Source organism: Dasypus novemcinctus, chromosome 19 (assembly GCF_030445035.2).
Source record: "Dasypus novemcinctus isolate mDasNov1 chromosome 19, mDasNov1.1.hap2, whole genome shotgun sequence".
NCBI lineage: Eukaryota > Metazoa > Chordata > Mammalia > Cingulata > Dasypodidae > Dasypus > Dasypus novemcinctus.
In genome coordinates this window covers 53,319,782-53,337,919 of record NC_080691.1, presented here as the reverse complement: position 1 = coordinate 53,337,919, position 18,138 = coordinate 53,319,782, and the positions used below count along the sequence as shown (strand labels likewise).

Below are 18,138 nucleotides of genomic sequence, written 5' to 3'. Positions count from 1 at the left end.
TCTACCGCCAAACCAATCCCATCCACCTTATCATAATTTCTGCCAAAATTGAATATTGGGTTACCACTCTATTCTCTATCTCCTGGTAACCTATCTTCCAGACTCTGCCTCCCTCAGTCTGCTCAGTATCCTTAGTTCATATCAGTGAGATCATACATTTGTCCTTTCATGACTAGATTAACTTAACATAAGGTCTTTGAGGTTCACCCATGTTGTCACATGTGTTAACACTCCATTCCTTCTTACAACTGAGTAATATTCCAATGTCTGTATATACCATATTTTCTTTATCCCTTCATCCATTGATGGACATCTGGGTTGCTTCTGACTTTTGGCAATAGTGAATAATGCCATGATGAACATTCCATATATCTGCTTATGTAGCTGGTTTCAATTCTTCTGGTTATATTCTTAGTACTGGGGTTGCCAAATCATATGTCAATTCTATACTTAGCTTCTTGAGGAACCACCAAACTGTCCTCCACAATGGCTGCACCATTCTACATTCTCACCATGACTGGATGAGTGTTCCCATTCCTCTTTGTTCTCTCCCTTTGGTGGGTCTTACCTTAGACTGTATGACAACCTATTTCCCCAAAGTAACAGAGTTAGATTCATTTATACGTTCCCTATACATGATTCTTCTATGCCTTTTATTTGAGTCTACAATTAGCACCATATACATTAAATATATGTCCCAGAAACTTAAATATTTGGTCTGTTTATATATAAGCCCTAAATCTCAGCAGTTCACTGGACCTACTCTCCAGTTCATTGGACTCACCCAGGGCAACTAACATAATGAGAATGATGGCCAGCCCCCATTCTGAAAAACAACATTATCTACAACTGCAGCAAAACATTTCCTTCCATCTGCTCCATAAGATTTACACCCCTTCTTAATCTGAAGCAAAGAAGGCATTACCATCCCAAAATCCTCAAAATTGAGGAATGAACAAACATAAGGGGGGATTCAAACATGGATCAAAGTAGATTTATTATATGCCTAGAACTATACCCCAGTACCTCCAACACTGGATTGACTGAATGTACCAGCTGAAAACTCAGTCTCCTTTCTGACTGTGAACTCCTATCCTTCCTCATCACTATCCCTTCCATTCACTGCATGCCTATACCAATTACAGGCATTAACCTTATTCATTAATACATTATTTCTCCAATAAGGCCATGCATTGGGTGAGAAAAAGAAAATCTCATTTTTTCAGAGAATATACAGCCTTTATGGAAGTTACAAACAACTACTGTAATGGTTGGAAAGAGATTACTTATTGATCAAGCCCTGATTTACCATAATTATTCTAGAGTCCTGTATAAACTTAATTTAAGCCCAGATCATTGAAGAGCTCCTGAATGCACTTCAAATATCCATGCCAATAAAAGAAATTTTCCCATCTGTTGACAACCAAGGTGCAAATTCAATTGAAGAATTCCCTACTCACCTGTGATTGCATTGCCATTACCTCAGCTGGCATCTGTCTTCCTCTGAATTTTCACTTACAACCAGACAAGCAGAAGGCTAGAAAAGCTGAAAAGAGAGAAAGAAACCTTAAGATTCAAGCCTTGACCACAAATTCCAGGCCCATCTGTCACGAATGCCAAACCCTTCACCTGGGAGTAACCGCAGCCCACTCAACAACAGGAACAAGAAGCATTTGCCAAGGGACATAAGAGGAGGATTCTCCTTTTCCAGGGTCAAGGGGCCAGAGATCTTGTTTCTCTGGCTAATAAAGATGATATGAATATCTTCACTGTACAGATAAGAACATGAAAATCCATGAACTGTATTTATTAATTAGTCCATGATGTTCAGAGACTTTCAATTCCATCCCTGATTAAAAAACATAAGAATATGGAAACAGACGTGGCTCAGGCAGTTGAGCTCCTGCTTCCCACACGAGAGGTCCTGGGTTTGGTTCCTAGTGCATCTTGAAAAAATAAAAACAAACAACAAGCAAAACAAATGAAAAAAGAAATAATGCAGGGAAGCTGAGGTGGCTCAGTGGTTGAGCACCAGGTTCCCTCGTATGAGGTTCTGGGTTCACTCACTGGCTCATGGTACCTAAAAAAAAAAAGGAATTCCTGGCCCATGTCATATCTGGAATTAGGTCTCAAACAGAGAAAGCAGACTGGAATTTCTTGATCATACTTATTCTTGACTTTTCCATTAGCATAGCTTCTCCAAAATCTATCTCTGTTTTTGGACTCTCACTTCCTCCCTGCTCTACTGCAGACCGGCTAGGCTCAGTTGGCTCAGGGAAAGCTGCCGGGGGGCCGGGGGCCCTTTGAGCCAGCAGCAGGCGGCTCAAGGTGTGGTGGGGACGCACAGCGTGGTGGAAAAACGCCACGGAGACAAGGGCTGTGCGCAGGTCTACTTTATTGAGGAAGTACACTTAGTTTTATAGTGCTGGGTAGGGGAGGGGTTAGTGCAAGGGCGGGCTAGCTACAGGGTGGTGGTGGATAGGTGGGTAAAGGTGGATGGCTATGAGGTAAGCAGTGGCTAAGGAGGGAGGCAGATTATATGTTGGCAATGTGGGCGGGACTGGCGGGGAGAACAGCAACGGCTGGAAGGGGAAGATAACAATGACTGGGAGGAGGGGTGAAGGGAGGCAGTAGCATAAGCTGCTGCTAAAAAGGGCTGATATGTAAAAAAGGTTACTAGGGGCCGGCGGGCAGGAGAAATAAGGTGGGGAACACTCTACCATGAACCAGACCTTCTGGATATACTTGTCCTAAATCATCTTGATACTTCCATATGTGAAGTCTAACAATGAAACCCCTTCAATGCCAAGTTCTAAATCTCACCCCAATGTATTTGGAAATCAATCAAGAAACTTAAGAATATATCATATTATGAGGTTGATCAATTCAAGGTTTTGGTCAAGTGGGAGGGATCAATGACTCCCATCACGTAAATCTAATCATATAAATCCCCTGCATCAAAAATAGCAGAACTATATGGATCACAATGTCATTGCCACATCCCACAATCCTCATAGGAGGAAGAGGTGAAGAAGATACATAATGAAGGGATTTGGGAGAAAACATATTTGAACACTTTGAAGTGAAATCTTCTCCTATATTAATCATCATTAACTTCAACATCCCCACATTTCATTGTGTTTGCAAAGGATGTGTATACTGTAAATTGTCCTCTAATATATCTTTAATAATTATATGCATTTTATGGACAAATAATGAGAAGGTATCATCAACAGAGCTATGATTAATTTAGCCATTTGTACCTGAAGTCCAGGAAGATAATGTTTGCATTAAATACATTTGGATTGGGAGGGCGGGGCAAGATGGTGGCTGAGTGAGCGCACTTGATAATCTCTCCTGCAAAGAAGCGGCTGGGCAGCGTTGGAAATTCTTCGAGACCAGGCTATTTCGGGATTTTGCTGGGCAGGAGGTGTCTGGACATCGATTTGGTGGGAAGGTAACAAAGAAAATTTGTGTATAAGATAAAATTGAGGCTCTATTACACGGAGGTGGGGGCTGCACGCAGGTCGCTCCCTCCTGGGGTGCACGGAGCCATGGCACCGGTGCTGCGGCTGTGATTCCTGGAGGTGCGGTACTGGGGAATTCATAAGCCCTCAGTGGGCTATTGGGGGGCTAACAGGGCAGGAGGCCTTCACAGACCAATTTGGGGAGACAAACAGGAGTTTTATTGCGAATTGGGGAATTTTTGATTGCGGACACAAATAATAGAGCTTCCGGCTAGAGCCCCGCCCCCAAGGCCAGCTGCCAATCTGCAGTGCCCTTAAATTGCTCACAATAAAGTGACGCCACCAGGAGGCTGTTACAGGGACTGGCAGGGTGGGAGACGTCTGGAAGCCGATTAGGGGAATATTTTGAAAAGTGTGGGAATTCCGGTTTCGGACTCTGATATCTGCGTTTCTAGATGGAGCCCCACCCCCTGGGCCTGGCTACTGATCTGCGTCATTAAATTGGCTACAGTGTAGAGGCGACCCTAGGTGGCCGATTCCGGAGCTTACAGGGCAGGAGGTGTCCTCAAGTCGAATTGGTGATACAGCCACAGAAGAGACCCGAGTGAGAGGGTGAATTGTGGGGTTCAGACACAGGGGTCAGATTTGCGGATATGACCTCCCCCATAGGGCTGGCACCCAGCTGCGGGGATCCCTGAAGGCTGTATTGCACTGCAGTGCACCCAGGCTCCCTGTTAACCAGATTTGAGGTTGCCAGGTCTGAGTCCCCTAAACCCTGGTGGCCCACACCCCAGAGACTCACACCTCCTGAGTCTGCAATATCACAGACTTTCCATCCCTGAATCCATCACGCCCTGAGGTCCATCTGAGGTCCTTGAATATCCTATCTCTCAACGTTTGCGTTTTTTCTTTTTTTGTTTTGTTTTGTTTTATTTTTATTTTATTTTTTTATTTTTTATTGTCCTGATTGATAACATTGCATTATCTCCTAGTCTTTTCTCCCATCGTATCCCCCAAAGTCTTTTTTTTTTTTTTTTCAGTTATTTAAGGGGGTTTTTTGTTGTTGCTGTGGTGGTTGTTCTATATCTTTTTTTCTTTTCCTTACTTGTTCCCTTCCCTTTACCCACCCCCTTTCTCTTTCTTTTTTTCTTCTCTTTTTTTTCTTTTATTTTTCTCTCTTGTCCCTCATTTTCTTCTTATTTTATTTTATCTTAATTATACAATAGGTGCTGCAGGGAACACCTCATATTTGCTGGGTTTCCTCATCCTCCGTTGCCTCATTTCTGTGTGAATTGATTTTGGCTACCTACACTATCCCCTTTCCCCTACATCTTGATATCCTCCGTCATCTACTGTCTCTCCTATATTCCACCTCCCTTTTCTTGATCCCCAAATTATCTAACTCTTAATTTCTAATACCTTTGTTCTGTTTTCTGTCTTTTATCCACTCTTGAATTTATTGCCTTTCCTTTCTCTTTCCCTCTCTCACGAAAACACTAGCTTTTTAATTCATACCATGTACCTCCCATATTCAGTCAACTACCTCATTATAGGTACTCTACCTACTGCTATAACTCTACACAACTTACATGAATCTAATATCCATCCTCCCAGATCTCATATTGTTGCTCTGTTAACATTTATTACCAATACTACTTTACACATTTTCCTTGCTTACACAATTGCCTTTCCCTGGCCCTACTACTTTCCTTCAAAGTGAACTCAGCCAGCAATAAGAAATTAGAATAAGAAGAACAAAGTGACAAAGAGAAGATATGACACTTACGCAAAAACAACAGCTAATTAATCCCCAAGACTAGATAAAGAAGCTAAGGAACTGATTAAACTCATTAAGATAAAATGATGACCAGACAGCAACAAAAATCTACAAACCAAACCAGTAATCAGGAAAACATGGCTGAATCCAATGAACAAACTAAAAACCAGGAAAGGGAGCAAAACTTCACACAAGTAATTAAAGATCTCAGAACATATATCACAAACAAATTTAATGAAGTAAAGTAAGAGATTAACAATATGAAGACAACACTTGGAGGGGAAATTGCAGACATATGCAAAAAGATAACAGATATGATGGGAATGAACACCACAGTTCAAGAAATCAAAAATACACTCGCAGCAAATAACAGCAGGTTAGAAGAGGCAGAGCAGAGAATTAGTGATGTGGAAGACAGTATATCGGAAATCAAACAGATAGTAGAACTGATCAATAAAAAGATAGAAAAAATCCAGCTAGGACTTAGGGACCTGAATGACAATGCAAAACGCACAAACATACGTATTATAGGCATCACAGAAGGAGAAGAGAAGAGAAAGGGGTCAGAAGTAGTGTTGCAGGAAATAATGGCTGACAACTTCCCAAATTTACTGAAAGAGACAGATGTACATATCCAAGAAGCACAGCGCACCCCAATCATCATAAACCCCAACAAGCCCACGCCAAGACATATACTTGTCAAATTATTCAACACTCAAGACAAAGAGAAAATTCTAAAAGTAGCAAGAGAAAAGAAAACCATCACATACAAAGGGAAGGTCCATAAGATTAAGTGCTGATTTCTCATCCGAAACCATGGAGGCAAGAAGGCAGTGGTATGATATAGTCAAGGTACTAAAGGAAAAAAATTTCCAACCAAAAATACTCTATCCAGCTAAACTAGCATTCAAATATGATGGAGAGTTCAAAATATTCACAGATAAATAGAAATTGAAAGAGTATGCCAACGAGAAACCTCCCCTTCAAGAAATTCTAAAGGGAGTTCTGCAGGAAGAAAGGAAAAAACAGGACAGGCAGAATTGGAGGACAGTGTAAGAGCAACAAAAAAGACAAAAAGAGAAGGAAAAAAAAACGAACAAAATATGACAAACACAAGTCCAATTAAAATATGGCTAAAATAAATAATTCCTTGAAAGTAATAACACTGAATGTCAACAGATTAAACTCACCTATCAAAAGATTAAGACTGGGACACTGGATAAGGAAATATGACCCATCTATATGCTGTCTACAAGAGATACATCTTAGACCCAGAGACTCATGGAGGCTGAAAGTGAATGGCTGGAAAACAATCTTACAAGCAAACAATAACCAAAAAAGGCAGAAGTAGCCATATTAATATCAGACAAAATAGACATTAAATGTGAAACATTTGTGAGAGACAAAGAAGGATACTACATATTAGTGAAAGGGACAATCTGTAAAGAAGAATGAACAATCATAAATATTTTTGCTCCTAACAAGGGCGCCTCTAAATACGTGAGGCAAACGCTGGAAAACCAAGTGAAAGAATAGATGCATCTACAATTATAGTGGGGGATTTTAATACACCACTATCAACTCTGGACAGAACATCTCAAAAGAGAATCACTAAAGAAATGAAATATTTGAACAGTATATTAGAGGAGCTGGATCTAATAGACATATACAGTATATTAGAGGAGCTGGATCTAATAGACATATACAGATCATTACACCCAAACACAGTAGGATATACATTTTTCTCAAGTGCACATGGATCATTCTCCAAGATAGACCATATGGTAGGCCACAAAGAAAGGCTCAGTGAATTCAGAAAGATCAAAATCATACAAAATAATATCTCTGACCACAGTGGAGTCAAGCTGGAAATCTGCAAGGGCCAGAGGCCCAGATTTCACACCAAGATATGGAAATTAAACAGCACACTCTTAGAAAAACAGTGGGCCAAAGAGGAAATCTCAAAAGAAATCAATGACTACCTTGAAACAAATGATAATAATAACACAACACACCAAAATTTATGGGATGCAGCAAAAGCAGTACTGAGAGGGAAATTTATAGCCAGAAATTCATACATCAAAAAAGAACAAAGAGTAAAAATTGAAGAACTAACTGCACATTGGGAGGAATTAGGAAAAAAACAACAAAGTAATCCAACAGGAAGAAGAAGGAAGGAAACAACAAAGATAAGAGCAGAACTAAATGAAACAGAAAATAAGAAAGCACTTGAAAAGATAAACAAGACCAAGAGCTGGTTTTTTGAGAAGATCAATAAAATTGACAAACCTTTAGCGAGATTAACAAAGAAAAAAAGAGAGAAGATGCAAATACACAAAATAAGAAATGAGAAAGGAGATATGACCATGAACCCCACAGAAATAAAGACTATCATAAGAGGATACTTTGTAAAACTATATTCCAACAAAAATGACAATTCAGAGGAAATGGACAAATTCCTAGAAACACATAAGCAGCCCATATTGACAAAAGAAGAAATTGATGATCTCAACAAACCAATCACAAGTAAAGAGATAGAATAAGTCATTAAAAACCTCCCAACTAAGAAGAGCCCAGGGCCAGATGGCTTCAGAGGTGAATTCTACAAAACATTCCGGAAAGAACTAACACCAATCCTGCTGAAACTCTTCCAAAAAATCCAAACAGAAGGAACATTGCCTAACTCCTTCTATGATGCCAACATTACCCTAGTACCAAAGCCAAACAAAGACACCACAAGAAAGGAAAATTACAGACCAATTTCTCTAATGAACCTAGACGCAAAAATACTTAACAAAATACTTGCTAATCGTATTCAACAACACATTAAATGAATTATACACCACGACCAAGTGGGATTCATTCCAGGTATGCAAGGATGGTTCAACACAAGAAAATCAATCAATGTAATACACCATATAAACAGATTGAAGGAAAAAAAAATCACATGATTATATCTATAGATGCAGGAAAAGCATTTGACAAAATACAGCACCCTTTCTTGATAAAAACACTCCAAAAGATCGGAATACAAGGAAATTTTTTGAACATGATAAAGAGTATATATGAAAAACCTACAGCCAACATTGTTTACAATGGAGAAATCCTAAAATCCTTCCCTCTAAATTCAGGAACCTTACAAGGATGCCCACTCTCTCCCCTTCTATTTAACATTGTCTTAGAAGTACTTGCTCGAGCACTGAGGCAAGAACCAGATATAAACAGCATTCAAATTGGAAAGGAAGAAGTCAAAATTTCATTATTTGCAGATGACATGATCCTATACATAGAAAACCCTGAGAAGTCTACAGCAAAGCTTCTAGAACTCATAAATGAGTTTATTAAATTCGCAGGTTATAAGATCAATGTGCAAAAATCAGTAACATTTCTGTACACGAATAATGAGCAAGATCAGGAGGAAATCAAGAAACAAATACCATTCACAATAGTAAATAAAAAAATCAAATATTTAAGAATAAATTTAACTAAAGATGTAAAAATCTTGTACACCGAAAACTATAAAAGACTGTTCAAGGAAATCAAAGAAGACCTAAATAAATGGAAGAATATTCCCTGTTCATGGATAGGAAGACTAAATATTATTAAGATGTCTATCCTACCAAAACTGGTCTACACATTCAATGCAATCCCAATAAAAATCAACACAGCCTTCTTTAAGGAACTAGAAGAATTAACTATGAAATTTATTTGGAAAGGAAAGAGGTCCCGAATAGCAAAAGACATATTGAAAAAGAAAAATGAAATTGGAGGAATCACATTACCTGACTTCAAAACATACTACAAAGCTACAGTAGTGAAAACAGCATGGTATTGGCATAAGGAGAGACACACAGACCAATGGAATCGAATTGAAAGTTCTGATATAGAACCTCATATATATAGCCATATAATATTTCATAAATCCACCAAACCCTCTCAACTGGGAGAGAATGGCCTATTCAACAAATGGTGCCTGGAGAACTGGATAGCCATATGTAGAAGAATGAAAGAGGATTACCATCTCACACCTTATACAAAGATCAACTCAAGATGGATCAAAGACCTAAATATAAGAGCTAAGACCATAAAGACCTTGGAAAGCAGTGTAGGGAAACATCTACAAGACCTTGTAATAGGAAATGGCTTCATGAACATCACACCAAAAGCACAAGCAGCAAAAGAACAAATAGATAAATGAGACTTCCTCAAAATTAAAGCCTTCTGTAGCTCAAACGATTTTGTCAAGAAAGTAAAAAGGGAGCCTACACAATGGGAGAAAATATTTGGCAACCATATATCCGATAAGAGACTTATAACATGCATATACAAAGAACTCCTAGGGAAACGGACTTGGCCCAGTGGTTAGGGCGTCCGTCTACCACATGGGAGGTCCGCAGTTCAAACCCCGGGCCTCCTTGACCCGTGTGGAGCTGGCCCATGCACAGTGCTGGTGCACGCAAGGAGTGCCCTGCCACGCAGGGGTGTCCCCCGCGTAGGGGAGCCCCACGCGTAAGGAGTGTGCCCGTAAGGAGAGCCGCCCAGCACAAAAGAAAGTGCAGCCTGCCCAGGAATGGCGCCGCCCACAGTTCCCGGGCCGTTGACGACAACAGAAGCGGACAAAAGAAACAAGACACAGCAAATAGACACAGAGAACAGACAACCGGGGGAAAGGAGGGAATTAAAATAAATAAATAAATCTTTAAAAAAAAAAAAAAAGAACTCCTATATCTTGAAAATAAAAAGATAAACAACCCATTTAGAAAATGGGAAAAAGATTTAAACAGACACTTCTCCAAAGAAGAAATACAAATGGCTAAAAAGCACATGAAAAAATGCTCCAAATCTTTTGCTATCAGGGAAATGCAAATCAAAACTACAATGAGATACCATCTTACTCCCATAAGATTGGCAACCATGAAAAAACCAGAAGAATACAAATGCTGGAGAGGACGTGAAGAAATGGGAACACTCATCCACTACTGGTGGGAATGCAGAAGGATCCAACCATTCTGGAGGACAGTTTGGCGGTTTCTCAAAAAACTAACCATAGATTTGCCATATGACCAAGCAATTCCACTGCTGGGTATATACCCAGCAGAACTGAAAACAAGGACACAAACCGATATACGCACACCAATGTTCACAGCAGCATTGTTCACTATCGCCAAAAGTTGGAATCAACCCAAATGCCCATCAACAGATGAGTGGATCAATAAAATGTGGTATATACATACAATGGAATACTACTCGGCTGTAAGAACAAATACACTACAAACACACGTGATAACATAGATGAATCCTGAGAACCTTATGTTGAGTGAAGCAACCCAGGCATTGAAGGACAAATACTACATGACCTCAATGATATGAAATAAGCAAGTTGCCTCAGAGGCCTAGAGACTGGAAGATAGGCTTACAGGAAATGGGGGGTAGAGGAAGGATGTAAGCTGACATCTACATGGGTGAAATCTATGATAAACTGGCGTTAAGTATATGCACAAGGAAGAGATAAAATGGGGGCATAGGGTTACCTTTGGGTGGGGCTTTGCGGGCTTGAGGGGGGCTAGGGATGGGCGAATGGGTAATATTGCCCAAGAAATTGGGGGGAGGTAGGGCAACATACGAACATAGGAGATAGTCAGGTGTTGGTTGAAATTAAAATGCTGAGAAAACCTTTTCAAAATATAATTAGGAAAGTTACCTGTTTAAGATACTCAAAGGGGATAATCTGATGCAGGACAGACTCCTAGGGAATATCTGAATGCTCATTTTGCCAGAGTGGGTTTTACCATTGGGTAGAGACCCATATAATGAGAGTGAAGGTAGACCCACATCCTGGGGACGACTAATGCCATCAAATAGAGGGAACTGTATCTCTCAAGAGAAAGGGTGGCTCCCAGGGCATTAGGGCAGTTGAGCATGTCAAGCCCTCAACACTGTTGCAAGTATCTCTGAACATGGCTCCTCAAGAAATGAAGATTGACTGTCACTGTGGGCCCCAAGGGGAGGGGGAAATAGATATTGAATAGATAGAACCAAAGTAAATGTGAGGGCAAAAGAAGTGTTTCACAAGAGTACACAAGGATGGATATAAAACATGTAATATTACACAAAAACATATAGGGGACAACAGACTAATAATGTAAACCATAATGTAAAACATAGGATAACTAAAAAATTTAGAAAACTGTATAGCCTAAAGTATAAACCACAATGTAAACACAAATGTCTCCTTGTTTGAAAGCTATTGTCTCAATATCTGTACATCAGTTTCAGTAAATATGATATGAATAAGTTAAAAGATTTTGCTGTGGAAGGGAAAAGGTTTTATAATGGATATGTGGGAGTACTGTATATTGTATATATGAATTACTGTGATCTAAGGCTTTTGTGAAGAGAAGCTCAATAATTAGGAAAAAAGAAAAGAAAAAGATAGGATATAGAATTTTTCCAAATCAATATGTATTCTATATCTAACCTTTAAACTCATCGCTATATTCCATTTTACTAGTAAGGGAACCTGACATTATATTGGGCTTCACCTTTCAGGAAGTTTTGGATCACAGAGTGGTTCAACAATGGCAGCGGAGGAATACTGGTATGGGATGTTATTGACAGGCGATATATGGTTGACAGGGAGTTATACAGGGCATGTGTCTAGGGTGCATGGAAATGTTTGGATATACTCATAGTGGAAACAATTAAAAACAACAGCTGGGGGGTACTGGGTTCCTGGCTGGGGGAGGGGGGGCTCTGTCGTGGTCCCTAGGGGAGCAGCGGCATTCCCCCAGGTGCAACGGGGGTACTGGGTTCCTGGCGGGGGGGGGGCTCTGTCGTGGTCCCTAGGGAAGCAGCGGCATTCCCCCAGGTGCATTGGTAAGGACCAGGAAGGAATGAGGGTCCAACAATGAGCCCCTGATACTAATGACTATGCTTGTGAGCCTATACACCTGAAAAAGAACAAGACCTAGAGCAGCACTGTGCCTAAGAGTTCCCTCCTGACAGCCTCCGTGTTACTCAAATGTGGCCAGTCTTGAAGCCAAACTCAGCGTGTAAATGCAATGTCTTCCCCCCAGCGTGGGACATGACACCCAGGGATGAGCCTCCCTGACACCGAGGGATCACTACCAAGTACCAGCTGATGACGTAACTAGAAAATGACCTTGAATTAAAGGTTCAACACAGACCAGCAGAATATCCCTGTCTACATAAAATAACAGGAGGTAAAAATGCTGTTTGACCTAAAGTAAGGGGGAAATGGAAAGGACAAATGAGTTCATATGGCTATGAGTCTCTAAAAAAGAGTCTGGAGGTTGTCAAAAGGATTGCCCTTATGCACACCTGAGCAGAGTCTCAGAGACAGATAAAGTAGATACAAGCCCAGGTATCGGTCCTTTTGAGGGCTAAAGAGACCCACAGGTTCTATGGTCACGGCAGATGGGGTTCACTGCCATGCCAGTTGGCCTTTCTTTGGAGCTGGTGTTTCTGTGTGATGGAGCTGGACTCTGATGGGATCTCTTTTCACAAGCCTTTCATGCTACTTTACTGGAATTGTAGTTGGTGCTGGGGTTTAAGATATATCTAGGGGATTTGAATCTCTTGACTGACAATATCATAGCCAGGCCCTGAGCCTCAACAGACTTCAGCTCCTACACTCTGATTTATTGGATTTACCCCACTCAGCTAACATGGAGTTGAAGAATGTCAACCACCACACCATGGAGCCTAGAGTGCCTACAACTGAAAGCAGGAGGATTGCATCAAGTATCCATGTGGAATCTAAACCCCCTCTTGACATAGATGTGGAATGGACACAACCAAGCCAAGGTCCACAGGAAGGAGGAATACGTAAGGATCGGAGTGGACTTAATGATATTCTATTCATGAACTATTGTTGTTAATAATCGAGAAAATGTGGCATTGGTGTGGAAAAAGTGGCCATGGTGGCTGCTGGGTGCGGGGAATGGGAGGAGGAGATGAGATGTGGAGGCATTTTCGGGACTTGGAGTTGTCCTGGGTGGTGCTGCAGGGACAACTGCCAGACATTGTATGTCCTCCCATGGCCCACTGGATGGAACGTGAGAGAGTGTGAGCCATGGTGTGGACCACAGGACATGGGGTGCAGCGATGTACTCACCCAGAGATGTACTCACCAGATGCAATGGATGTGTCATGATGATGGGGGACAGTGTTACTGTGGGGGGAGTGGTGGGGTGGGGGCAGTGGGGGTGAATGGGGACCTCATATTTTTTTAATGTAATATTTTTTTAAAAATGAATAAATTGAGTAGAATTTGAAAAAAAATAAAAATAAAGGACTCCAATAATAGGATTAAGCCTGAAAAAAATAAAAAGGCAGAATAGGTGTAACATGAGGTACTCTGAAGACATGAGAATTTCCCTCCATGACATTGCAATGATGGGTACAGGTCATTACACGTTTTGTCAAAACCTATAAAATTGTGCAGTGCAAAATGTAAACTATAGTGGAAATTGTAGTCCATGGTTAGTAGCAGTGCTTCAATATGTGTTGTAACACATGTATCACACTAATGAAGGATGTTGTTAATGTGGGAAGTGTGGGAGGGGAAGGGGTGATGTATATGGGAATCAACTTTATTTTTGTTGTAACGTTTATGTAATCTAAAGCATCTTTAAAAATTAAAAAATAAACTAAAAAATTAAAAATTAAAAAATTTAAAAAAATAAACACATTTGGATTGGGAGAGGATGTGGCTCAAGTGATTGAGCACCTGCTTCCCACAGAGTAGGCCCGAGATTTTAACCTCTGGTGCCTCCAGGAAACAAAAACAAACAAGCAACCAAACAAATGAGGGACCACAACCAACTCAAGGGAGCTGATGTGGTTCAGTGGTTGAGGGCCAGCTTCCCACATATAGGTTCTGGGTTCAATCCCTGGCTCTGGTACCTCAAAAAAATATGCTTGAGACAACTAGCAAGATGGCAGCAGAGTAAGGAGTTCCTAGAGTCACTTATGCTACAGGGAAGTTAGTAATTACCCACAGCTATCCTTTTTTCTTCTTTTTTATTGTATTTTTTTTAAAGATACATGGATCATGAAAAATGTTACATTAAAAATATATAAAAAATTCCCACATACCCCACACCCTACACCCACAACATACTAAGAAACAGGAAGATATGGCCCAGTTAAAGAACATGACAAACCTCCAGATGACATATACGAGTTGAGACAATTAATTATAGATGTTCAAACAAATCTTAATAAAGTCAATGAGATGACAAAAGAGACTGAGGATATTAAGAAGATATTGGATGAGCACAAAGAAGAACTTGAAAGCATAGATAGAAAAATAGCTGATCTTGGGAAGCAGATGTGGCTCAAGGGACAAGGCCTCCACCTACCATATGGGAGGACCCACGTTCAAATCCTTGGGCCTCCTGGTGAAAAAGAAGAGCAAGTATGCCTGCACAGTGAGCCAATGCCTGCGTGGCAAGCCGAGTGCACATGCAGTGAACCAAGTGCACATGCAATGACCTGAGTGCCCACATAGTGAGCCGAGTGCCCACATGGTGAGCCAAGTGCCCACACAAGTGCCCATGCAGTGAGCCAGTACCCACATGCTGAGCTGAGTGCCTATGCAGCAAGGTGAGTGCCCACATGGTGGGCCCACGCTTGCACAAGTGAGTCACACAGCAAGATGATGCAACAAAGAGAGACGAAGGGGAGAGTCAAGGTGAAACACAGCAGAGACCAGGGACTGAGGTGGTAAAATTGACAGGGAACCTCTCTCCAACCAGGATCAAATCCTGGTGAATCCTAGAGGAGAAAGACAAGAAAAAAAGACAAAATGAGAAACAGATACAGAAGATCACACAGCAAATGCACACAGACAGCAAAAACAACAGGGTGGTGGAGGGGGAAGGGAAGAAAGAAAGAAAATGGCAGATCCGGAGCTCCTAGAGTAAGCTCCTACTACAGGGCCATTAGGAAACACCCAGAGCTCTCTGGAGCTAGCTGAAGCACCTGTTTGGGGGTTCTAGGAGGCCAGAAGAGCATCATGCAACATACTTGAAGGAGTGGAAGGAGGAGATGCCCATCTGCAGAGAAGACTCATAAGTAGAGCACTCCACGCCACGGGGACCAGTGCCCATCCTCCACGGTAGGGAAAGGATGCCTCGGGAGCTGTTCCGCGGCTGGAATCGAAAGCTTCACTTCCCCAAAATGGGTGAGGAAGAGACAGTTGGGCACCAATTTCAACTATGATGAGGAAATTCAGTGGGCTACAGTGTGGTCCTGAGAACAGATAAGGTTTGAGCCTGTCCAGGCTAGAAAGAGGCCAGGAGCTGCCATCTTAAATCTGTGCCTGGAACAAGGGGAAGCAGGGCAGACTGAGAAACCCAGTGCTGGTGGGGACCGGCTTTTTTCCATCTAGATCAAATCGCTAGATAAAATCGCAGGTCTAGCCTAGACCCCAGTACTACTTCCAGCAGGGAGGAAACTGCAGGAACCTGCACCAACCTCTCCAGGAAATTAGTGGCCAAGCACCGGAGGTCAGTGATTATCCTGCTCTGGCGGCACCAGCCGCCCCAGGAGCTGTTCTGTGATGGGAATTGGAAGATACATTTCCCAGAAACAGAGGAGGAGGAGACAGTTGGCTGCCGATTTCGGCTACAGATAGGGAGACTTGGCTTACTAAGAGATAACCCTGGAAACAGCTGGGGTGAGAACCAGCCCAAGTCAGAAAGAGGCCAGTAACTGCCATTCTGACTCTGTCGCCGGCCTGAGGGGAAGCCAGGCTGACTGAACCAGTTTCTTTCATGCAAATCAGCCTGCAGGCCTAGCCTAGGCTTCAGCCCTGCCTCTGGTAGGAAGGAGGCTGAGGAGCCCTACACCAGCACATACTAAATCATTGGAAGTCTATTAGGGCAAATGTGTTCATCTTGGACCCATACTGCATAGAATGCTGCCCATACCAGCAGATCTATCCCCACCCCAGGAAGAGGAGAAAGGGGTGTGAAGCTTCATCATTCTCTCTGGGCAACTAGAGTCTAGGCCTGCATGACTTGGATTATTCCTCACAGCTGTGACTCTGCCCCTACACCTGGCAAAGGAGAAAGTTGGGAGAAGCTTCACTGGACCCTAGGCAATGAGGACATCTTGAGCCTCCACAGCTTATAGGACCAACTATATCCTTGGCTCCTTCTGCCCAACCAGCAAGGGAGAAAGGGCAGGAAGCCCTAACCTAAACAGAAAAACTGCACCCAGAATAAATACTCTAGTAAGCCAGATGCCAAGACACCAAAAAAAAAAAGTACAATCCACACCAAGGAAAAGAAAGATATGACCCAGTTAAAGCAAAAAGATAAGCCTCCAGATGACATAAAAGAGTTGAGACAACTAATCACAGATGTACAAATAATCTCCCTAATAAATTCAATGAGATGGCTAAAAAGATTAAGGATATTAAGAAGACATTGGAAAACCAGCAAGATGGCAGCAGAGTAAGGAGCTCCTAGAGTCAGTTCCTACTACAGGGCAGTTAGCAAATACATAGAGCTCTCTGGAGCTAGCTGAAGCACCTGGTTGGGGGCTTCAGGAGAACAGAAGAGCATCCTGCAACATCCTTGAAGGAGTGGAAGGAGGAGACCGCCCATCTGCAGAGAAGACTCGTAAGTAGAGTGCTCCATGCCAGGAAGGCTGGTTAATATCCTACTCTGGTGGCATAGGCCATCCCAGGAGCTATTCTGTGGCTCAAATTGCAAGCTCCATTTCCCAAAAACAGGGTAGGAAGAGACAGTTGGCTGCCAACTTCGAAGACTTGGATGGCTAAGATATAACCCTGGGAACAACTGGGGTGTGAATCACCCCAAGTCAGAAAGAGGCCAGTAGCCACCATTTGACTCCACCCCCAGCCTGACGGGAAGGAGGGCTGATTGAAACTCTCAGGAACCAGTTTCTTTCACCCGACCAGCCTGCAGCCCTAGCCTAGGCTTCAGCCCTGCCTCTGGCAGGGAGAAGGCTGAGGAGCCCTGCACCAGCCTATATAGGTAACTGTGGGTAACTTTGGCTGGCATTGAGTGAAAATCAGAAGTCTACCAGGGAACTGTGGTCATCTTGAACCCGTACTGCAGAGATTGCTGCCCACACCTGCAGCTCCATCCCTGCCCCAGGCAGGGGAGAAAGGAATGTGAAGCTTCATCAGTCTCTCTGGGCAACTACAGTCTAGGCCTGCACATGAATTATTCCACATAGCTGTGATGCTGTCCCTACCCCTGGCAAAGAAGAAAGTTGGAAGAAGCTTCATTGGTCCCTGGTGCAATGAGGGCACCTTGAGCCTCCACAGCTTACAGCGCCAACTACATGCTTGGCTCCTACTGCGCAACAGGCAAGGAAGAAAGGATAGGAAGCCTTAAACTAAAGAGAAAAACTGCACCCAGAGTAAATACTCTAATAAGCCAGATGCAAAAGCACCAGCAAAAAATTACAATCCACACCAAGAAATAGGAAGCTATGGATCAGGTAAAGGAGCAAGATAAGCCTCCAGATGACATAAAGGAGTTGAGACAACTAATTATAGATGTTCAAACAAATCTCCTTAATAAATTCAATGAGATGGCTAAAGAGATTAAGGATATTAGGAAGACATTGGATGAGCACAAAGAAGAATTTGAAAGCATACATAGAAAAATAGCAGATCTTACAGGAAATGAAAGGTACAATAAATGAAAATTTTAAAACATTGGAAACATATAATAGCAGATTTGAGGAGGGAGAAGAAAGGATTGGTGAGCTTGAAGAAATTGTCTCTGAAAGTGAACATACAAAAGAACAAATGAAGAAACAAATGGAAAAAATTGAACAAGGTCTCAAGGAACTAAATGACAACAAAAGGCATGCAAACATACATAT

The 18,138-nt window shown here is 42.0% G+C and overlaps 1 protein-coding gene across 6 annotated transcripts in view; it reads right to left on the bottom strand.

Moving 5' to 3' along the window:
- The window catches only part of LOC101418574 (zinc finger protein 596-like), a 265,118-nt gene that overhangs the window by 198,873 nt on the left and 48,107 nt on the right, over positions 1-18,138 (bottom strand). For all 6 annotated transcript variants that reach the window (XR_009181912.2, XM_012524560.4, XM_058281885.2 and 3 more), the window contains one exon: positions 1,461-1,546. Coding sequence is in view for 5 of the 6 variants with exons in the window: in XM_012524560.4 (XP_012380014.2) it covers positions 1,461-1,493 (33 nt within the window). In the remaining variant the exon portion in view is untranslated. The remainder of the gene's footprint in view (positions 1-1,460; positions 1,547-18,138) is intronic.